Raw genomic sequence first — 24,662 nt, 5'->3', positions numbered from 1 at the left:
GTTGCTTAATCATTTGCTTTAGTTGTGTCATCTCCTCCCTCATGGCTAAAATCATCACTGCCATTTCGTTGTCTTTTGCTTTTTTTCCCATAAATTAGATGCACACCTTTTTTCAGGGCAGAGTATAATTGGATTAAAGAGAATAATGCCCCAGCATATGTGGGGATGGATGAAATCAAGCAATCTACACTAATCTTCAGCCATTGAAAGCTTTTATAGATGTTAAGCAAAAAATAAATATAATCTGGAATCTTGACAAAAATAGGTTGTAAACCATATAAAAGAAATTTCCGGAAGTAATAATTTCTTTGCTCTCTTGTATCTTGAAAACCCTCTTTAAGTCTGGCCCTTTAAGAGTCACCTCCTCCCTTCAGAAGGAATGGTTTCTTATTGGCTGTGGTGTGGCTAGGCAAATTTTCTGCACTCAAAACTGCTCTCAAAATGGCTACTTTCCGGTCACACAGGCTTTTGAAATGTACATAGGCTGGATTTCTCTGAAACTTCTCTGATACTTCCAACTGCCTTCTTCTTCCCAAATTCTTGGCAAAATAGGCTGGAAAACCTAGCTGTCTCTGCCAAAACTGTTATAGTTAAAAGGGATTATAGTGAATTGAATAAGTACAGGGGATATGGAAGGTTTTGTAACAGGGAATGAAGGAATTAAAGGGACAGAGGGAATATGGATGCTGGTGAGGAAAAAGGAGAGAGATACCCTCGGCCAAGAGGCTATCTTTTAAAAATGGGGGTCCCAAGAAATGGGCCAATTATGATAGCCTGAGGGGATGTCTTCTATATTGATTGATGTTAAAGATACCCCAGAGCAGGTAAGCACAGACACCCCTGAGGGACAATCCTCCCCCCAGACCAAGGTTGCCCAGCAAGGGTCCAATAAAGACCATTTTTGTTTGAATGTCTATCCTGAGGTTCAGCTTCCTCTATGTCCCCCTGAAATGATAGTCCTCTCATGTGACTGTCGGTTATTTAACTCAAGATGAATTTAATAACAAGTTTGGATTGGGAAGATATCAGGGAATAGGGAATTGGGATTTAGGTGGGATTTATACCAGGAATGCAATGATAGTTTAATATTAGGAAAACTATCAGCATAATTGACCATATCAATATTCAAACTAATAGAAATTAAATGGTTATCTCAATAGATGTAGAAAAAGCCTTTACAAAATACAAAACCTCTTCCTATTGAAAACACTAGGAAGTATAGGAATAAAAGGGTCTTTTCTAAAAATGATTAGCATTTATTTAAAACCATCAATAAGTATCATCTGCAATGGAGAAAAGTTAGAAGCCTTTCCAATAAGATCAGGAGGGAAGCACGGACGCCCATTATTACCAATATTATTTAATAGAAATGCTAGCTTTAGCACCTAGTGAAGAAAAAGAAATCAAAGGAATTAAAGTTGCCAATGAAGAAACTATTACTCTTTGTGGATAATATGATGGTCTACTTAAATAATCCTAGAAAATGAACTAAAAAGCTAATGGAAATACTTAATGTTAGCAAAGTTGCAGAATACAAAATAAACCCAGATAAATCATCAGTATTTTTATATATTTCCAATAAAAATTCAGCAACAAGAGTTAGAAAGAGAAATTCCATTTAAAATCCCTCTAGGTAATATAAAATATTTGGGAATCCATTTGTCAAGACAAACACAGGAATTATATGAACACAACTACAAAACACTTTCTATACAATTAAAACAAGACGCAATCAATTGGAAAAAAAAAACATGAATTGCTTATGGGTAGAATGAGCTAATATAATAAAATTACCTAAATTAACTTACTTATTCAGTGCTGTACCTATAAAACTACCAAAAAACTATTTTGCAGAATTAGAAAAAATAAAAACCAAAATCATCTAGAAGAACAAAAGATCAAGAATATCATGGGAACTAATTTTTTAAAATGTGATGGATGGTGTCTGGGCAGTACCAAATCTTAAAATAGTGATCATCAAAACAATTTGGTACTGGCTAAGAGATAAAAGTGGGGATCAATGGAATAGATGAGGGATAAATAACCTCAGTAATTTTTTCTGTTTGATAAATGCAAAGATCCCAGCTTTGGGGATAAGAACTCATTATCTGACAAAATCTGCTGTGAAAACTGAAAAACAGTATGGCAAAAATTAGGTTTAGATCAATATCTCATGCCCTATTCCAAGATAAGTTCAAAAACAGGTATATGACTTAAACATAAAGAATGACATTATAACTTATGTGAAAATAGAATAGTTTACCTGTCAGATTTATGCAGAATGGAAGAATTTAAAGCCAAACAAAAGATAGAGAACATTCTAAGTTGTAAGATGAATTATTTTATTTATTTTAAATTAAAAAGGGGTTGTACAAACAAAAACAACCCTTTTTAATTTTAAACTAAGATTAGAAGGGTCACAAACTGGGGGTAAATTTTATAACAAATTTCTCTGATAAAGATCTTATTACTCAAATATATAAAGAACTAAGTCAAATTTACAAGTAACCAAGTTATTTCCCAGTTGACAAATTGGCAAGCGATCTGAAGAGGTAGTTTTTAGAGGAAGAGATCAAAGTTATCAACAATAATATTTTTTAAATGTTCTATATCCCTCCTGATTATAGAAATACAAATTAAAACATCTCTGAGGTACCAACTCACACCTATCAGATTGGTCAATATTACTGTGTGGAAAGGAAAACTGAAGCAAGTTTTGGAATTTCTGTCACTCAGGTGGAACACACAGCAGTTGGAATGTTAGAGAGAAGATATTGACAAGAATGACAGTTAGTGGGGGTAAGGGAACTTGGAGAGTGACAGTTGGACTAGAGACTCTCTCTTTCCTGGTCCTCAGACTGGAAGGAGTACTTTCTCCCTATTTTAGGATAGAAGTACTTCTATTCCTGAATCTTTCCCAACTGTGTGCTCTACCTGGAATCCTGTGATTGTGTCATCAAACAAAAGGATTTAAGGCGAGCAGTTTGAACTGTAAGGTTGGTCTATAATTTTCTTTCTCTGTTTTGAGTCTTCCTGGCTTAGGTATCAATACCATATTTGTGTCATGAAAAGATTTTGGTAAGACATATGTTTTGCTTAATTTGTCAAATGGTTTGTATAGTATCAGAATTAATTGTTATTCTAATGTTTGATTGAATTCACTTTTGAATCCATATGGCCCTGGGGATTTTTTCCTGGGGAGTTCATTGATGGCTTGTTCAATTTTTTTTTTGATATAGGATTATTTAAGTGTTCTATCTCCTCCTTTGTTAAACTAATCAATTTGTATTTTTGTAAATATTCTCCATTTCACCTAGATTGCCATGTTTATTGCCAAATAATTGGGCAAAATAGTTAATAATTACCTTAATGTCCTCTTCATTAGAGGTGAGATCACCTTTTTCATTCATGATACTGTTTATTTGGTTCTCTTCTTTCTTTTTTTGATCAAATTAGCCAGTACTTTATTTTCCCCCCATAGGACCAGCTCCTAGTCTTATTTATTAATTCAATGGTTCTTTTACTTTCAATTTTATTAATATCTCCTTTGATTTTTAGCATTTCCAACTAAGTCTTTAACTGGGGATTATTAATTTGTTCTTTTTCTAGTATTTTTATATGCATACCCAATTCATTTATCTCATTTTTCTCTGTTTTGTTGATATAAACACTTGGGGATATAAAATTTCCCAATTATTGCTTTGGTTGTATCCCATAAGTTTTGATATGTTGCCTCCTCATTCTCATTCTCTTCAATGAAATCAATAATTTTTTTTTGAGATTTGTTCTTTTACTCACCAGTTTTGAAGAATGAAATTATTTGCTTTCAATTAATTTTTAACTTGATTTCCCCTGAATCCTTATTGATAATACTTTGATTTCTTTATGATCTTAAAAAGTGGCATTCATTACTGATTTTCTGCATTTGTTTGTGATGTTTTTATGCCTTAGTACATGCTCAATTTTTGTGTATGTACCATGTACTGCTAAGAAGAAGGTATATTTATTTTTATCCTTGTTCAATTTTTTCCAGATATCTATTTTTTTCTAAAATTTCATTCACTTACCTTCTTTCTTCTTTATTTTTAGTTAGATTTATCTGGTTTTAATAGTAGAAGGTTGAAGTCCCCCACTAGTATAGTTTTTCCATCTGTTTCCTCCTTAAGCTCTTAGTTTCTCCTTTAAAATATGGGAGCTATACCATTTGGTGCATACATGTAGAGTACTGATTTTTCTTTTTTGTCTATACCCTTTTATCAAGATGTAATTACCTTCATTATCCCTTTTAATAAAATACATTTTTTGCTTTAGTTTTGTCTGAGATCATGATTGCCACTCCTACTTTCATTGTTTCCATTGAAGCCCAATAGATTCTGCTCTAGCCTTTTACCTTTACTCAGTGTGTGTCTACTTGTCTCATATATGTTTCTTGTAAGGAATATATGGTAGGCTTCTAGTTTTTAATTCATTCTGATATCCACATCCATTTTATAGGTAAGTTCATCTCATTAAAATTCAGTTATGATTATAATCTGTGTATTCCTCTTCATTTTGATTTCTTCTTTTAATCCCGACCTTTCTCCTTTCACTCTTTCCCTCTACTCCACTGTTTTGCTTTGGACCACCCCTCCCCTCTCTTTCCCACCACCTCTCTTCTTATCCCCCTTTTATTTCTTTATAGCATCTTTTAATCCTCTTCACCTAAATTATCCCTCCCTTATATTACTCCCCTCCCTACAACCCTTATTCCCCTTCTATTTTTCTATAGGGTGAGAATAATATTCTATACTGGAAGGAACCTGGCTGTTCTTCCCTCTCTAAACCAATTCCAATAAGAGTAAAGTTTAAGTATTACCTCTCTCCACTCTTATCCATCCCTCCATTGTAATAATATTCCCCCACTCCTCTTTATATTATATAATTTACCACATTTTATTTCTCTCTTCCCATTCCTCTTAGGAAAATCCTCTTTTTCAGCTCTAGTTTTCTTTTTTACATATCATTCTAAATGGCTTACTACTAAATTCTCTATGTATACTTCTTTTAACTACTGTGATAATGATAACAATTTTTAAGAGTTACAAATATCATCTTTTTTAAGGAATATAAACAGTTTGACCTTATTGAAGTCCTTAATTTTTGTTCTTATTTACCTTTTTATGCTTCTCTTGAACTTTGTATTTGGATATCAAATTTTCTGTTTATTTTTTATTTTTATTTTCTTCAACAATGCTTGGAAATCTTCTCTTTTATTAAATGATCATACTTTCCCCTAAAACAATATAGTAAGTTTTGATGGATAGGTGATTCTTGGTTGTAAACCCAGTTATTTTCCCTTCTGAAATATCAAATTCTAAGCTTTCTGGTCCTTCAGTGTGGAAACTGCCAGATCCTGTGTAATCCCACTCCATGATATCTGAATTGATTCTTTCTGACTGCAGTATTTTCTCCTTGACTCAGGAGCTCTTAAACTTGGCCATAACATTCTTATGAGTCATCATTTGGATAGTTGTCACAGGAAGCATTCTGTGGATGCTTTCAGTCTCTATTTTATCCTCTTGTTATATCAGGGCAGTTTTCTTGGATAATTTCTTGTAATATGATATCTAGGTTGTGTGTGTGTGTGTGTGTGTGTGTGTGTGTGTGTGTGTTTGGTCACGACTTTCAGATAGTACAATCATTCTTAAATTGTCTCTCTGGTATCTATTTTCCAGGTCAGTTGTTTTTGCAATGAGAAATTTTGTGTTTCCTTCCATTTTTTCATTTTTTCATTTTGTTTTATTGTTTTTTGATGTCATGAAAAACCATTTAAATTCTACTTACCCAAATCTGATTTTTAAAGAGTGAATTTCTTCTATCATCTTTTGATCCTCCTTTTCCTATTGATTTATTCTACTTTTCATGGCATTTGTTTCTTCATTTGATTTTTTAAATTCTTTTTCCAGTTTCCATTCTGTTTTTTAGGTGAAAATTTTCTTTATTTGATTTTTGTACCTCTTTTTCCAGTTGATCAGTGTTGTTTTTTTATGCTATCATTTTCTTTTTGCATTATTTTCATTTCTTTTTTCCCCATTTTTCTTCCTATCTTCAACATGTCATTTGATTTTTGAAATTCTTTTAGTTCTTCTAGAGTTTGTGACCAATTGCTTTATTTTTTGGAGATTTATGCATGTATTTGCTTGTATCTCACTATCCCCTGTTGGTTATGTTTTTTGCTCTTTTTCCACATAGAAATGTTGATATGGGGTTATTTAGGTATTCTATTTCTTCTTATATTGATCTAGGAAATTTATATTTTGGTAAATATTCATCTATATCACCTAGATTTCTATATAATTGGGCATAATAGTTTTTAATGGTTGCCTTCATTTCCTATTCATTAGAGGTGAGGTTTCCATTTTCATATTTGATACTGTTAATTTGGTTTGCTTCTTTCCTTTTTTAATTAGATTGACCAGTACTTTATTTTATTTGGCTTTTTTTTCAAAGTACCAGCTTCTAGTCTTATTTATTGAATCAATAGTTCATTGATTTATGATTATATTAATTTCTCCTTTATTTTTTAGGATCTCTAATTTAGTTTTTATCTGAGGATTTTCAATTTGTATGCCCAATTCATTGATCTCTGCCCTCCATAATTAGTTAATATACGAACTTAAGTATATAAATTCCCCCTGAGTACTGCTTTAGCTGCCTCCCATAGATTTTGAAAGGATGTCTCATCATTGTCATTTTCTTCAATAAATTTTTGTTTCTATGATTTTTTTCTTTAAGTAACCTACTTTGGAGAATTATATTATTTAATTTCCAATTAATTTTTGATTTGCCTCTCCATGTACCCTTACTAATTATTATTTTTTTTGCATTATGATTTGAAAAGTTTACATTTATTATTTCTGTTCTTTTGCACTTGTTTGCAATGTTTTTATGCTCTAAGTATATGGTAGATCTTTGTGAATATACCAGGTATAGCTGAAAAAAAAGGTGTATTACTTTTTGTCCCTATTTATTTTTCTCAACATCTCTACTAATCCTAATTTTTCTAAGATTTCATTCATATACCTTACCTCTTTATTATTTTTTTTGTTTGATTTATCTAGATCTGATAGAGGAAAGTTCAGGTCTTCCACTAGTATCGTTTTAAAATTTCATCTTTGGACTCCACTAGTTTATCCTTTAGAAATTTGGATGCTATACTGTTTGGTGCATACATGTTGAGTACTGATATTTCCTTATTGTCTATACTACCTTTTATCAGGATGTAATTACCTTCCCTATGTCTTTTAACTAGATCTATTTTTGCTTTGGATTTGTCCAATATCATGATTATAACTCCTGCCTTCTTTTTCTCATTTGATGCCCAACAAATTTTGCTCCATCCTTCAACCTTTACACTGTGTGTGCCTACCTGCCTCATGTGTGTTTCTTGTAGAAAATATATGGTAGGATTTTGGTTTCTAATTCACTCTGCTTTTTGCTTGTGTTTAATGGGTGAGTTCATCCCATTCACATTCAGAGTTATAATCACCCCAGTGTATTCCCCAACATTTTGATTTTCTCTCCTAGTCCTGCCATTTTTTCTTTTCATTATTTCTTTCTACACCACTGTTATTGTTTTTAATCAGTTCCTCTAATCCCCACCCTTATTTTTACTTCCACTTCTCCTCCCTCTTCCTTATCCCCTTTTATTTTACTTACAGTCTTTTTAAACCTCCCCCTACCCTTTCTCTCCCTTATACTGCTTCCCTCCCCACCAGTCTGTTTGTTACCCTTCTACTTCTCTGTAAGACATGAATCAATTCTCTGCCCCAATGGATCTGATTGTTCTTCCCTCTTAGAATCAATTTCAATGTACATAAAAATTAAGTATTTCCTGTCTCCAACCTCTTTATCCTTCCAGTGTATTGGTGTTCTCCTCCACTCCTGTCATGTGCTTCTTTATGAAATATAAATTTACCCCATTTTGACTCTTTTTACAGTTTTCTTAGTATAATCTCTTTTTTACCTCTACACATATGTATATATATTTATTTATACACACACTCATATATATATATGTGTGTGTGTGTATATATATATATATATATATATACAGAGAGAGAGAGAGAGAGAGAGAGAGAGAGAGAGAGAGACATTTCATTTTATACAGTTTGTCACTGTTCCCTCTAACTATAATTCTTGTAGCTATCCAGGTGATAATAACAATTTTAAGAGTTCCCAGTATCATCTTTTTCTTATAGGAGTAAAAATAATTTGAACTAATTGGGTCCCTTTAAAAAAGTGGGTTTTTTTGGGGAGGTTGTTTTTTTTTTCCCTTTCTCAATTACCTGTGGTGATTCTCTTGAGTTCTGTGTTTGGGCATCAATTTTTTTGTTTAAGTCCAGTCTTTTCTTCATGAATGTTTGGAAGTCTTCTATTTTATTAAATGACCATGTTTTTCCTTGCAAGAGTATCGTCAGTTTTGCTGGGTAGTTGATTCTTGATTGTAGAGCCAGTTCCCTTGCTTTCTGGGATATCATATTTCATGCCTTCTGGTCCTTCCGTATAGATGCAGCCAGATCTTGTGTTTTCCTAACTGTGGTTCCCTAGTATCTGAATGACTTCTTAGCAGCTTGTAATGTTTTTTCCCTTGGTCTGGTAGTTCTTGAATTTGGCTATAATATTCCTGGGTGTTGTCAATTCAGAGTTAAATATAGGAGGTGATTCTTTCAATCTCCACTTTTCCTTCTTGCTCAAGAATGTTGAGACAGTTTTCTTTTATAATTTACTGTAGAATGATGTCCAGGCTTTTCCTTTTGTCATGCTCTTCTTGTAGTCCAATAATTCTTAAATTATCTCTCCTGGCTGTGTTTTCCAGGTCTGTCTTTTTGTGAATGAGGTGGTTCATATTTTCCTCAATTTTTTCATTCTTTTGATTTTATTTTATAGATTCTTGCTGCCTTGTAAAGTCATTTGCTTCTAGTTGTTGGATTCAAGTTTTTAAATACTGAATTTCATCCTTGGCTTTTTGGTCATCCTTTTCCTTCTTATCTTTCATCTTCTTTGCCTCATTTTCAAGCTGGTTAATTTTGGCTTTCAAAACACTTTTTCTGTTTCCAGATGACTTATTTTTCTGTTTAGTTGTCTTCAGCCTCTCTTAATTGTTTTTTTTAATTGTATTTTGAGTTCTTACAAAGCCTGTGTCTAGTCACTAGAGTTTCTGTGTTTTTTCTTGGTGTTCCTTGGTCCTCCTCTGTTTCAATTGCTCTTCTTTTTTTGCCTATATAGAAGCTGTTGATTGTAATTTCTTTTTTCTTTTTCTGTTGTTTACTTATATTTTTCCCACCCCTCCCCCCGAATTCCCTATAATCTTGCTCCTTTGATCATGTTCTGGATTTGTGGGTTTGGGCTATTCTGTCCTGCAGGGACTTCTTCTCTGATCTTCTGATTGGTCAGATTCTGGTATCAGATCTTCCCCAGCTGGCAGAAGAAGGTGAAAAGGAGCTGGGTTTCCACCCTGTTATCAAGGTTGTAGACTTTGCCCTTGGAGCTTAGTCAGCAAAACTCTTAGAGCTGTCTGGAGGAGGGATATTAGAGCTTGAGCTTCCCTGTCCCCTGAAGGCTTCTTTTCTGCCCTACTGATAATATTGAGCCAGGGCAGAGTTGATATGTGAAGCTGTCTGTGCCCTGAAACCAAAAACCGCATGAAGAGGTAAAATGAAGTATCTTGGCTGCAACTAGGCTGCCTTCTTTGCTGCTTCCTCTGTGCTTCTCCTCCAGGTGCCTCCCCACCACCTGTGTTCAATGCCCTGTGCCTGGCACAGCTGTGCCAGCAAGGTACTCCCTCTGGACTAGTGCCCTTGCTGGCTCAGAGAGGCTCAAAATTGTAGGTAGGGGAGGGGTCATGGGACCTTTCTTCTTCCTTCTCCTCAAACCCATGTGTTCTAATATTCAGGATTTTGAAGGGGAATCATACCTTTTAAGTTGAGTCCAGCAGGAGGGTTTCCTGGTTCTGTCCTGTTGTTAGATTTTGTTTTCAGTCCCCTCGAAGCATTGTGTTTTTCATTGGTGAGGAAAGGTTCTGTGGAGGTCTGAAGTTTTGCTGCCTTTAAACTGCCATCTTGACTCTGCCCCACCCTCCATAGAAATTTTCAAGGGCCTTTTTGTTGTTGTTGTTGTTGCTGTTTGCTTATTTTATTGTTTTGGCTTGGGCCTGGCTTTACTGCTCCTGTGGATGCTTGACAGCTCCCATTGCTTTGAACCACCAGACCTTACTACCAGGGCCTGCACCTTCAAGGGTTAGGCTTGTGGTACTCTTTTGTTGGTGCAGCCTACAACCTAGGATCCCAAAATTGCTTAAGTCTTGGTTCTGAGTCTGGTGGGATAGGTAGGGGGTGGTTGGCCTATGGGCAGTTTTGCTTCTGATCCCCCCCTTATAGCATGAAAATCCACTCTCTCTGCCTACCTTTCATTGTTTTGTTCATTGGGTGATCCACCTTACTCATCCTGCTTTGACTCCTGTCCTTCTGAGATGCCTTTTAAGATTGTTTCGGAAGGATATTCAGATAAGTTTCAGGTTTCACTGCTACTAAGCCACGATCTTGGCTCTGCCCATCCCCCTCCCTCAGTTTTTCCACCTCTGACATTTATTAGCTATGTGACCCTGGGCAAAGCACTTAACCATGTTTGCCTTCATTTCTTCATCAGTAAAATGGACTGAAGAAGGAAATGGAAAACTAGTACCTCTGCCAAGAAAATGCTAAATGAGATCACAGAATTATACAAAACTAGAAATAGCTGAACAACAAAAATGGGATATTTATAGGTAATAGCAAGATCAATGGTATTTTCTTTGCTTGTGACTGTGAGGTTAGAATATTTGAGCAGTTATCATTATATATGTTGAAGTTCCCTTGTATGATGAAAAGAGTTGAGAAGAGAAAGATTGTAAGCCAAGAATGAAGCTAATTGAGCAAAGGAGAGTGCCTAGAGGTTGATGGGCTACAGCTAGCAGGATTGTGAATTGTGTAAATAGGTATGGAGTGAATGAACCCCAAAGGAGGAGAAGTTACTAGGCAATAGTTTTAGAGGGAGAACTTGGAAGTTTCAGTGAGGAACAAGAAGCATTCCAGCTCCCCCACTTCAACCACTGAATCAGGGGAAATGAATGAAAGTGAGTCCAGTGCTGGAAAGGGCTGCCAGGGGAGGCTCTGTCATCAAGAGGAAATAAATTCTGAATTTGAATCAAAAGATACAAGAAATGGAGAAGTAAAAAATTAAATATGAAAGCAAGTATGTTGCCTGTTGAGTCAGAATTCCAGAGAGCAAAATAGAAGGGGTAAATGGTTTTAAAGCAGAACACTGGCACCCTTGGGATGAGAGAAATGGAAATAAGAGATCAGTCAGTGGAAGATAGAAAAAGAGGTTTGAATGATGACAATCAGCAGTTTGGAATCACTGAGTTGGGGAGGTATATAACTAGGACAGGAAGAAGGGAAATTGGTTGTCATTGTGGAATAAGGTCAGGTAGTTTTTTATTCATTTTCCATAGGGGTTTGGCCTTAGGATGAGGTTCTTTCAGAATCTTAGGCTGGTAAGGTGAAGTAGAAAGTTCTGGGAGCTGAAGAAATTATGTTCTAGATGAGGAAATTCAGGCAAAGAGAAATCAAGTTACTTACCTAGGGCCAAACAGCTTATAAGTATCTAAGGCCATATTTGAACTGAGATCTTCCTGACTCCAGGTCCAGAAATATAACTCTTGTGCCACCTAGGTGCCTAGGAATGGATTCAAAATTATGTTATTCATTCCTGAATTAATAAATGGTCAAAGGTTATGAATAGACAGTTCTCAGAGGAAGAGATCGAAACTACCTATATCCCTGTTAGAAGATGCTTAAAATAACTATTAGAGAGATACAAATTTAAACAACTCTGAAGTTCAACAAAGCACTCCTGGGATTGGCAAAGTTGACAAAAATAGAAAATGACAAATGTTGGAGGGATTGAGGGGAAAACAAGTACTTCACCCCACTAATGCATCTGTGAACTGGTCCAACCCATTTGTTAAAACCCTCATTTTCTGTCCAAGTAGTAATTCTGGGAAAAAAAGAGCAAGGGCTAGGCATACTGAGATTCACAAAACTAGGAAATGTTTGAGGCTGTAGTGGAAAATCCTCAGATCTCCCCTTTAGGGACTCCCTTATGCTCCAAAGACTGGCTTTGTAAGGCTGACACACCCAGAAGCTTGCTACTCCTTCTCCTGCACCTGCTGGAACTCCAGAACAAAGCTAAGTGGTTCCACTTCATAGGGCACTGTTACTTCCTATTCTGTGATATAAAAAATCCATGACTATGCAAGTCTGCCTGACCATTCAATGTCTGACCTTGCCTATGTTCTGATGGCCATACCTGCCCATCATGTTTGTGTTCATAATCCAGAGAAACCCCTGATTGTGTAGGTATCATGCAACCCATGGAAGCCCATAGAAACCCTTGATTGTGTATGTATCATGTAATCTATGGAAACCCTCCCCAATTGATGGTGTATAAAATATCCCTTTCCTCAGTGCCCAGCCTTTAGAGGAATGATCCTGGCTAAGTCCACATGAACATGTTTAATAAATCTCCTTCCTTCCTTACATTTGAGTGACAGCTGGGGTTTCTTGCATGGTTAAACTGAAAATTCCACAACAAGGTCAGATTTGAACCCAGGTCTTCCTGACTGCTGGTCTAGTTTTCAATCCACTATGCCACCTAGCTGCTCTTAATTATAGACATTCTTGAAAGCAATTTAGAACTGTGCCACAAAACTATTGCCAAGCTGTATATACCTTTAGACCCAGCAATTCATTACTAAATCTATCCCCTAAAGAAATCAAAGGAAGAAGAACCCAAATATACAAAAATATATATATAGCAGTCTTTTTTGTGATAGCAATGAATTGGAAACCAAGAAAATGCCCATCAATTGGAGAATGGCTGAACAAATTATGTTATAGTATTCCTTCACATTTTTATTATGCTATAAGAAATTATAAAGAGGATTGTTTCAGAGAAACTTAGGAAGATATGCCCGGGCTAATGCACTATGAAATGAGCTTGTCAGTCAGTCAACAGGCATTTATTAAGCCCTTACTATGTACCAGTCTTTGCATTAAGTGTTGGGGATATAAAGTAAAGCAAGAGCATAGTCCCTCTCTTCTTAGAGTTCACATTCTAATGGAGGCAACAACATGCAAACAACCCTGTACATTCTCTCTCTCTCTCTCTCTCTCTCTCTCTCTCTCTCTCTCTCTCTCTCTCTCTCTCTCTCTCTCTCTCTCTCTCTCTCTCTCTCTCTCTCTGTCTCCCTATATGTATAAACACACATATATTAAAAGTATATATGTAGTGTATAGCGTATATGAGAAATAATCTTAGAGAAAAGCACTAAGATGTGTACTGAGGGCAAAATGGGGTGGGAACCAGATCCTAGTCTTATTTATTGATTCAATTGTTCTTTTGTTTTCAGTTTTATTGATTTCTCCTTTGATTTTTAGTATTTCCAATTTAGTCTTTAACTAGGGATTTTTAATATGTTCTTTTTCTAGTATTTTTAGTTGCATGCCCATTTCATTCATCTTCCTTTTCTCTATTTTGTCTATATGGGCACTCAGGGATATAAATTTCCCCCTGAGTACTACTTTTGCAGTATCCCAAAAGTTTTGATATGTTGTTTCTCATTGTCATTCACTTCAGGATGTAATTATCTTCTTTATCTCTTTTAACTAGATCTATTTTTACTTTGGCTTTGTCAGATATCATGATTACGACTCTTACCCTCTTTTTCTCAGTTGATGCCAAATAAGTTCTTCTTCAGCATTTTACCTTTACCTTGTGCATGTCTACCTGCCTCTTATGTGTTTTTTGTAAACAACATAGTAGGATTTGGGGTTTTAATACACTCTGTTATTTGCTTCTGTTTTATGGGTAAGTCCATCCCATTCACATTCAGAGTTATGATTACCACTGTTTATGCTCCATCATTTTGATTTCCTCTTTTAGTCCTGCCTTTCTTCTTTCATTATTTCCTTCTATAACAGTGTTTTTGCTTTTAATCAGTCCCCTTTTCTCCACCCTTATTTTACTTTCCTACTCACTCCTCCCTTCTTATTCCCCTCTTATTTTTCTTTAAGGTCAATTAATCATTGCCCCTCCCCAACTTTTCCCTCCCTTTTAATACTCCCTGGCCCACTCCCTCCCTTCATTGTTTCCTCTCAACTTCCCTTTAGGGTAAGATAGAATTCTATATCCCAATAGATCTGGCTTTTCTTCCCTCTCAGAACTAATTCCACTGAGAGTAAGGTTTAAGTATTACCTATTTCCATTCTCTTTTTTCCCTTCCTCTCCCCCCACCCATGTACCTCTTTCTGTAATATTATTTTTCCTATTTTTCTTCTTCCTTCAAGTTTCTCTTAGTACCATCCTCTTTTTTGTCCCCCCTCAATTTTTTTCATATCATTTTAAACAACTTAATACCACAATATCTGCCTGTGAATAGTTCATCTATCTAATATGATAATGAAAACAATTTTAAGAGTTACAGATATCATTTTTCCATATGGAATATAATAAATTTAACTTTACTGAAGCCTGTAAAAACTTTTTCCCTCTTTCTTGTTTACCTTTTTATGGTTCTCTTGACTTTTGCATTTGGGAATCAAATTTTACATTCAGTTCTGTTCTTTTTTTTAGGAATGCTTGGAAATCTTTTTTTTTTTGTTGTTGTTGTTAAATGGCCATACTTTCCCCTGAAAGTATAAAGTCAGTTTTGATGGGCAGATGATTCTTGGTTGTAGACCCATTTCTCTTGCCTTCCTGAATATCATATTCCAAGCCCTGTAGTCCTTAAGTATGGAGGATGCCAGATCCTGTGTAATCCTGATTGAGGCTCTTTGGTATCTGAATTGTTTCTTTCTGGCTATTTACATTATTTTCTTCTCAACCTGGACGTTTTTGAATTTGGCTATTGCATTCTTGAGGGTTGTCTTTTGCAGACTTAATATAGGGGGTGATCTATGAATTCTTTCAATGTCTTTTTTGCCCTCTTCTTCAAGAATATCAGGGAAGTTTTCTTGAATAATTTCTTATAATATTATGTCAATTTTTTATTTTGTTTCAGGCTTTCAGGTAGGCCAATAATTCTCAAATTTTCTCTCCTGGATCTGTTAGTTGTCTTTGCAATAAGATATTTAATTTTTCTTTCTATTTTTTTCATTCTTTTGATTTTGTTTCATTAATTCTTGCTCTCTTGTGAGATCATTAGCTTCTACTTGCCTAATTCTAGTCTTTAAAGACTGGTTTTCAGTGATGATCTTTTGATTTCCCTTTTTGGTTTGGTCTATCATTCTTTTCATGGCTTCCAGCAGGTCATTTCTGGTCTCCAGCTTACTTATTACTTCATTTGATTTCTGTGCCTCTTTTACCTTTTGGGAAATTTTGTCTTTTAAGTTGTTATTTTCTTTTTGTATTACTTTTATTTCTTTTTCCCACTTTTCTTCCCATTTTTCTTCTATCTTTCTTATTTTGTTCTTGAACTCCTTTTTGAGTTCCTCAAGAGGTTATAACCAATTTCCTTTTTTTTGAGAATTTTGATATGTTTGCTTGTTTGTCAGTCTCTGCTATTACTTCTGTTTTTTGTTCTTTTCTCCATAGAAATCATCCAGGTTCAAGAGCTTTTTTTGCTGCTGCTTATTACTTTTGCCACTAGTGGACTGGGATTTCTACATGTTGATTGCTTTCTTAGCTTTTGTCTCACAGGGATTTGCCTTGGTGTAGTATCTTCCTTTCCCAGTCAGAAGCCTGAGTGAGGGCAAGTTGAAATGTGATGTTCTTTATATAGTATGCTTTAAAGCATTTTGTCCTGAGGCTATCTTTCTAGCCCCCATTGCCTCAGCTATGGCCAGACTCCCTTCTGCCCAATCTCCACTTTCTGCTACCCAGGATCTGTGTTCTTCAACCTTGAGTCCCAAGTCTCACTGCTGAGACCTTACACTGACCTCAGGGGTAAGTCTTCCCCTGAGACTTTAAAGATTGCCCCTCCCTCACTCTAATTCTGGAGAAATAGGTAATGTGGGGTAGGGGTGATCAGCTTTCACTTTGATAAGTACAGTTTCACTCCCTTATATTGTGGGAATCCCCAAACACTGCCTATCTTTAGGGTTGCATCCAGTGGGAGAGCCCCTTTTACTTGTCTTATTTCTGTCAGGCTCCTTCTATTATGCTGCTATCTTAGGTATGCCCCTCCTCTATTTAGTTTTCATGTTATTCCTTTTCATGTGCTTTTATGTTTCAGCTTAATTGACTTGATGTTGGTACATTCCTTTTCTACTTCTGTGTATTTGTCTTTGCCTAGAGCCCATTACTAGCAAGCCAGAGAGATGTGAGCCTGGGCTACCCCCCTCTCCCTCTCCACAGATGCCTGAGGAAATTTCTCACATCACCCATCCCTCTAAAAGGTTCATTAGCACTGGCCTAGAGATATATTTCTTACCATCTTTACCTTTTAAAGTACTTATTTCCAGGACTTAATCTGTGAAGCCTGTCCTAATTCCTCCAGCTGAAAGAAGACCACCCAAATTATCTGTACCTTTTTTGCCCTAATCCCTTTCTAACTTGTATAGCCATCTTACTTTGTTAAACTAACTTCCATGATGTCAAAGAAGGTGCCACCTTCTTAATCTTTGTATCCTTAGTACATAGCATGGTCACTTTTGCATGCAATCACTGTCAAAAAGGCTTTTGTTCAGTAGAATTGAATTTGAATTGAATTGTTTAATTGAATTGAATTAGTAATCTACATGTAACTAAATTATAAGTCTTTCTACATTCACATGGAATAGGTTTTAGAAAAGAAATTCATAAAACAATTTTATTCTGAACTGACATCATTGTATTCTGTGCACCCTGTCATCACATTCTGTGCTGTTGCTATGTGTATTCTATATGTTTCTTTATTACTATGTGATCGTGTACTGCTTCTATAGCATTTCCTATACTTAGTTAATCAAGTATGGTGGCATAGGAAAGGAGTCAAATATAACTTCAGATTCTTTAAGACTATCAGTATGGGAAAGTATTTAAGGTAGGTCCATTTAATTTTTTCATTTAATTATGATCAGCATGATAAGAGAAATTATAACTATTTCCAACCCAAGCTTTACTGCTTTCTTAAATTCACCACTAACAAGCTCTTAGACAATCTAAGTTTTTATTTTTGTCTTCATTTCCAAAGATATAATTGCAAAATGTAAATAATCACATTATAAGCAGTGATCTTGTAAACAGTCTTCATGTACTCATGTTAATTTTCTCCAAAGTACATTAGGACTTAATGTTTTTAGATAACACAATCTGCCTTTCCTTTAAAGAATATCCTAATTCTAATTTGACATCTTGGTTTGTTTTCCACATACTTCAAATCATCTCCTTGAGTGTCATACCAAAAGGAGGAAATCTTTACAAATTAAACTATGTGGTCTCATATTTGTATGTATTCAACTAAGTGTCCTATTGGCCCTGTTAATTTATGTAATCAAAGATCATTTCTCCTTCTCTTCCCTACAATTTATGTAATGAGATTATTTTAATGGACTTATCAGGATTTTACCCTATTCCCTATGTTTTTCCTCATGTTCACACTTTTCTTCCTCTAGCCACCATACTTCAGACAGGGTATCCGGTACTGCCTCTTCTCAAGATCAAGTTGCTTCTGATTCCTGTCAACATGAAGCTATCCCTGTTTCTCAGAAAAATAACTTTTTTATTTCTTGTAAAGTTACCCGCAGCTCTACAACAAATAGAGTCATGTCTTCTCCTAAGGAAAGTTATAGTTATTTAGAAAAGGACAATCTAACTAACGTACCTTCTACAAGTAAAGGTTTGCTTAGCCATCCACAAAATCTGTCAACTTTCTTTCCTCTAACCAAAGTACATGTAACTTCAAAAGAACTTGATAATAGCAGTGGTGTTGAAATACATGAAGAATATTCTGGCTTTGGATTAAAAAGACTTTTAACTTTTATTCAAGAAAGTGTTATTTCCTTTGGCTCTCAAGCAGCTACTACTTTTGAGGAAAACTATAATCATTTTATCCCACATACAGCAAAAAAATCTCCCTCTACATATCCAAATGGTAGTCAAATTTCATTTTCTTCTCAGCAAGATGAAATTGCCTCAGATACTGGACAAGTTACAATATACTCTGGATCCCATTTAAATAAAATAATCCCTTATATAAATCAAAGTAAAGATCCACCTAAGTTTATTCAAATTGATTCTGATTCAAGCTGCAATCAGGGTGTACTAAAAGCTAGTCCCAGTCAGAAAAGTACTAGCAAACAGCAAGTTCAGAGTACGGCTAGTATTATCCTCTCTGTAATTGGATTGTCTTCTTTCCTCTGCAAACCTAGATGTACTGATGACATCTTTCAAAGAAAAGAAACTTTGGAGGATGTTCAAGATAAGCACACCTCAGATGCTCAAAAGGATATACTTTTCTCAGAGTACCCCTCAAGGGATGAAATTATCCCCAGCATATCTCAGAATGAAATTTCCTATAGGGAAGCTCCTGTCTCCTGGGAAGATTCACTATACTACTCTAATATTCCGGATGAAACTACTCTTTATATATCTCCATCTATAAAGATCAAGAAGAGTACTTCAGTTGTAGTTAAAAATTTCATATGTAAAATGAAATCGTCCCTTTCACCAAAGAAAAATGCAGAGAAAAGACCCATCACAGAAAGTCAATCCTTTTATGATGATGAAGTGGCATCTTCTATAAACAGGTTACCACAAAACTTCACTTGCACTCCAAGAGGGAAAACTCATCTCAGTTTGTATTTGCGGTATATTGCCATATTCTCCACCAGGCAAATTTTAGACAGGCCTTAGGAATTCATACTTACACCCCCACTCTACTTAATCACCATGTAATCAATCCACTGGCAGGTCTGACTACAATCTCAGAATGAGAACCTTGTCACTGAATTTAAAATAGGGTCAAAAGCCATTCTATTTCTTTTAGATCATTTTTTTAAATCTTAATTTAGATATTTAGTGATTCTCAACATTTTGAATTAACATATTACCCCATTCTATAGAAATAACCATTAAATTAGTCTACATAAAAGAAAACCTCTTTGTTTCCAGAACACTTTTGAGGTCTTATTCCATTTTCACCTTGCTAAGTAGAATGATTGTGGTGATGATGGTAGAGGGGTGGTTATTCTGTAGAAACTGTGGCAGTTGTGATTTGTGATTAGTGCTGGACCTGGAGTCAGGAAGACCTAAGTTCAAATCTGACCCCAAACACTTTTTAGCAATGTTACCGTGGGCAAATCACTCAACCTTTGTTTGATTTGGTTTCTTCATCTGTTAAATGGGGATAATAATAGCACCTTCTTCCCAGAGTAGTTGTGAGGATCAAATCAGGTCATTGCAAAGCACTTTGCACAGGGTAATAAGTATATAGTAAGAATTATGTAAATGTTAGCTACTATTATTACTAATTACATATCTATAATTTACCTTCATATTCATTTTCTTTAATATCATTTAGTGATAATTGCTATCTATTCAATTTGGGGTAAGAAGTAGCAGTTTATTGATTATATCAGTTCATTGGTTAGGTAAACATCATAAGCAATAAAATGACATAGGTCAATGGCCTTCTCTCAATGACCAGATATTGACACTTGGTTAAGCAGATTAATAAATAGAGCTTTAGGAGCTCGTTATTCAGCCTCTCCCTTGAACATTCCAAGACTTCTTTAATTGGTAAATAGATAATTAAGAGGTGGTCCATTAAATTAGCTACCCAACCCTATCCTCCTGTCATGGGGAATACTTCACAGGAAACCAACACTTACCCCCTTCATATTTATTAATGAAAAATTTTAAAGGAAAGACATTTTCCTTGTAGGAATCCTTGTGGATTCCTACGAACAAAGAAAATGAAAAAACAGTAGATTAAAAAACTGCCTAACACAGGAATCCTCTCTAATATAGAGGTCCTCATATGGGAATTAATATAGCATGTGAAAAATAAATTCTCTCATGTTTTCTTAAAATAGACTTTAGGAGTTTTTACTGTTCTGTCCAACACTCTAAGGAGAGGGGGCATGTAGAACTAAGGGTTCTAATGAGATAAGCATACCAGTGTTGAAATATATATTTAGTTATCTATAAATGATATTAGTTGTCTCTATACACATATTATTTCACACATGTAACACAACATGTCACAGAGCTTTTGTGACATATGGTATGTAGCATATATATAATACTTTGAACATTTATAGCATTCAAAATATAGAATAAATACTATAAGCATGATTAATGACATGTTGCCCATGTGTAATATATTATATTGTAACATGTGCCTTACAGTACTATATAGATTCTGGCTGCTATTGTTATTGTCTTATTATTAGAATTCATTTAAAATTTCTTTTTTAAGTTACTCTCTGCTATAAAAAATTTGAAGAAAGAACCATCAGATCATATGTTCTTCTTTTAATTACTGTATAACTAATTTGCTATTATATTTTTTGACCCATCTGAGAGTTTGTGTTATGACAACAGGTCTAATTGCAGTCATCTGGATATAATTTATTTTCTTGTGAATTTGGAATGTCTGTTCTCTTCTTTCTTTCTCCCATTCCCCCTTTCCTCCCCCTTCCCTTCTCCTCTTTAGCCCTTTTTCTCCCTCTACTTCTCCCCCTCTCACACCCCTTTATATACACAGGTATATTTTATAATCCTTCTCTTCTCTCAGAGGTTAGTTCAGTTGTAACTTCCTCTGTGAAGTCTTCCCTCATACCTTATCTAGAAACTTGTCTCTTTCTTGAAATTTTCTTAACGAACCATTTCTCCAGTTTACTCCCTTTCTCTTCTACCAAATTCCATCTTGGCTACATTTGGTCCTTACCCCCACCTTCTTCTTTGGGCATGAAATATAAGTTCGTTGAATCTGAAGTCAAGGTATTGTCTTTTTCAATATTTCTATTCCTAGTGACATAGTACTTTAACTATAGTAGGACTAGCATTTATTTCTTGGACTAGACCATATTCAACTGGATTAGATTTGATTGGACTGAATTGTACTGAACTGGATTATTCTGGGTTGGACTGAACCAGACTAAACTGGTTTGGACTGGATTGAACTCAATTGTACTGGATTGAACCAGATTAGTCTAGTTAGCCAGGGTTATACCAAATAGTACTAGATTAAACAGATTTAAGCAAATTGGACTGCTCTGAACCAGATTCAACCAATTTGAAGCTTATTGAACCAGACTAGACTGAATTGAACTTTGTTTGAAACTGATTAGACCAATTTAAACCAGATTTAATGAAACTGGATTCTAATAAAGTAGATTGAATTGGACTAAATTGGTTTGATTAGATTGGACCTGTTTATACTAGGTTGGATAGGATTAGATTATATTGATTCAGATGGTACCATATTGGACCAGATCAGACTGAATTAGACTGGAATGGATAGGATCAAACCATATTGAACCAGATTAATCCTGACTGAATTGGATTAGACTCAATTATACTATACTAGATTATACCAGTTTGGGTCTGACTGGACCAAGCTGAACTGGAGGTTAGTTATATTGGAGCAACTTGAACTTTATTGGATCATACTGGACTATATTAAATGATGGATTAGAATAGACTGTACTGCATTGGTTTGGCCTGACAAGGTTGCAGTGAACTGGGCCAGAATAGGCTAGATTTGCCTGGATCAAACCTTACCCAATGAGACTGAATTGCACTGGACTAGACCAATTGGGCTGGATTGGATTGCTCTAGGCTATACTGGATTGTCTGTTACACACACATATGTGCGTTGTTACAACAGGTGTCTTAATATTTAATATGTATAAGAATATATATAAGAAATATCATAAATAATGAAAACTTAGTCAATGTCATATTCCCCATGTGTAACAGCAGACATAAGCATGTTCAAGGTGTTATTTTGCATGCATTAATGTTCTCATGTAACATATGAATGATACAAGTACCAAGCAATATGCATGACAAGTTTCATGAAATGAGAATCCTCTTAAAAAAAGAGACTTTAGAGGGATTTATTTACTATATACTCAACACAGATGTATCCATGTCTGTCCACACACATGCTATATATATCAACACATGCCATGTACACACATTTAAAACATTTAACTTATGCTACCCATTTGACATATATAACACATTTAATATGTAATATAGTCTGAATAATGTATACTTATTGCACATAATGTCACTTAACACATATATAGATCATATAATAAATAAGATGTCACAATATGTGTCACTGATTATATTTGGGCAATATAGCATATATAAATGCCTAGGTGATATATATATATATATATATATATATATATATATATATGGAGAGAGAGAGAGAGAGAGAGAGAGAGAGAGAGAGAGAGAGAGAGAGAGAGAGATATGTTGGTACCAGTACTCACACCTCATTAGTGCACTCTGATCCTCTTTGATTGGAAGGCTGTAAAAATGGATTTTGAGGTAAAGAACTTCTTAAAGCTGGCATTTTAAGAGGACTCCCAAGACAGCAATCTGTTCACAAGTATTAGTTATATTATTATATATTATATATATTATACAGTTTGCTGCCTTGGGAGCCCTCTTAAAATACCAGCTTTAAGAAGTTATTTACCCCAAAATCCATTTCTACAGCCTTTCAATCAGAGAGGATCAGAGTATACTAATGAGGTGTGAGTATTGGTGCCAACATATATCTCTATCAATATCATTCATTAAATACTGACATCTATATTTATATCTAAATGCAGATATGCAGATATGTAACATATATGTGGCATTTGTTAAACTTAAATAACATATATAACAACATAATATGCAAGTGGGTAATGTTCTGCATCTAACACATGGGTGATTATATATGTAAGCAATGTATGAGAAGAAATATTTAACCTGGAAGCCTTCTTATAATGGAGTCTTTAGAATTTTTTGACTACAAACTATGCATTCCAGCACTCTAATAAGAGGGGCAGATAGAATCAAGTGTACTGATGAGCTGTGAATACCAATGCTGAAATACATGACTTTATATCTATACCTATACCTATACCTATAAATATCTTTACAATGATCTATATTAATTATGTCTCATATCTAGCTTTCTATATCTTTGCTTTTTTTCCTTCCTCTATTTTCTCCTGTTTTGTGAGACAGTATTTTGCCATCCTCATCTCCAATTAATCTTCTGTAAATGAGCTAATTTCTTCCATTTTTATGAGTGAGTTCATCCCATTCACATTTACAGGTATGATAATTAGTTATGCATTTCCCTCCATTATCTTCTTTCATACTTTTTCTTCTTTTTGCTCTGTAGCTCTTTACAAAGAAGAAGGGGATATAAGAACTTGTGTTCTTTGTTAGATGCAGGCTGCTTCTGCTATCCTGCCCCTATTCTTTTCCCTGCATTCACACCACCAATCATAGCTTCTTACCCTTGATTTTCTTTTAAATTTTTTTTTTCACAATCCACCTTGTGAGATTACAGTTTAATTAGAGTTAAATAATCCAACTATACCTGCTCTCATCTCTCTTTCTCTCTCTCTCTCTCTCTCTCTCTCTCTCTCTCTCTCTCTCTCTCTCTCTCTCTCTCTCTCTCTCTCTCGTCTCATTTTCCTGTGCATTTATTAGCTCGTTACCAGAAGCATGAAGATGACAAATTTGTGGAGGGCTAAAAAAACTCAAAAAGGATTTCTTTTAAAGGAAAGATGGAGTGATAAATGCTTTTTGCTGCAGCAACTCATGGAAAATGCAGAGAGAGTCTGATCCGTCATTGGGCACTAATGAAATCCAAGATGGCTTTAAGGATTGTTTAAGGATTGCCTATGACTCTTCTCTAAGAAATCTGAACATTTATATTATAGTACATTTGTTCTAAAAATTGATGAATGCATTAGCTTTAGGAGATTTTATCCTGTTCCAAATCATTGAACAATATTAAATTATGTAGTTGTATACTTTAACTTCACAATTAGTAAGTCAAATGCTTTTGAGTCATAAGAAAATGAGAATGAAATTGTCAGTATAGGCACATGATATTGAATATTATAGCATTAATTGTTATGAACTAAGCAGAATTTGGGAAGTTATCACAAAAAAATTTAATGACAATGAACATTTATTTATCCTGCTATGTTCTCATATCTCTGCTACACACTTTTCATTAACCTTTGTGATTTACAATAACTTTTAGATGCTTTAATGCTTGTTTCTGAAATTTTAGGTATGTTACAGCTCAGAGTGACACTGAAAGAGAACATTTAGCTGGCCATAAGGCAAATAAGAAAACAACAAAGAGATTGAGCTTATCTAATCTTATTCAGAAGTCTGATGACTTACATTTAAGAGGTGATTCTGATAAACAGGAAAGTTTTGATCTCCTAAGAAGCTATAAAAATAAGGTAAGCAAAGTATGATGAAATAACATTCTTATTGATGAAATCATCTTATTGATTCAATTTCTTCCACAGAATCCTAGCATGATGCTTCATTGTTTAATGGAGGAGATAGTAAGTAAATGCCTAGGAGGAAGCAGGGTAAGACATATGTGTGCAAACTAG

At 34.9% G+C, this 24,662-nt stretch overlaps 1 protein-coding gene across 10 annotated transcripts in view; it reads left to right on the top strand.

Annotated features, from left to right (window-relative positions):
• Positions 1–24,662, top strand: part of RMDN2 (regulator of microtubule dynamics 2) — a 117,486-nt gene that overhangs the window by 47,448 nt on the left and 45,376 nt on the right. For 7 of the 10 annotated variants that reach the window (XM_007477023.3, XM_016425104.2, XM_016425105.2 and 4 more), the window contains 2 exons: positions 17,673–18,806; positions 24,326–24,503. In XM_007477023.3, coding sequence (XP_007477085.2) covers positions 17,673–18,806; positions 24,326–24,503 — 1,312 coding nt within the window. Of the gene's footprint in view, positions 1–16,939; positions 17,102–17,672; positions 18,807–24,325; positions 24,504–24,662 lie in introns of those variants that run through there. The other 3 variants (XM_007477024.3, XM_056794747.1, XM_016425113.2) reach the window with 2 other exon arrangements.

This window comes from Monodelphis domestica, chromosome 1 (genome assembly GCF_027887165.1).
Source record: "Monodelphis domestica isolate mMonDom1 chromosome 1, mMonDom1.pri, whole genome shotgun sequence".
Lineage (NCBI taxonomy): Eukaryota > Metazoa > Chordata > Mammalia > Didelphimorphia > Didelphidae > Monodelphis > Monodelphis domestica.
Note: the sequence above shows the minus strand (reverse complement) of the source record. Positions and strands in the feature narration are given on the sequence as shown.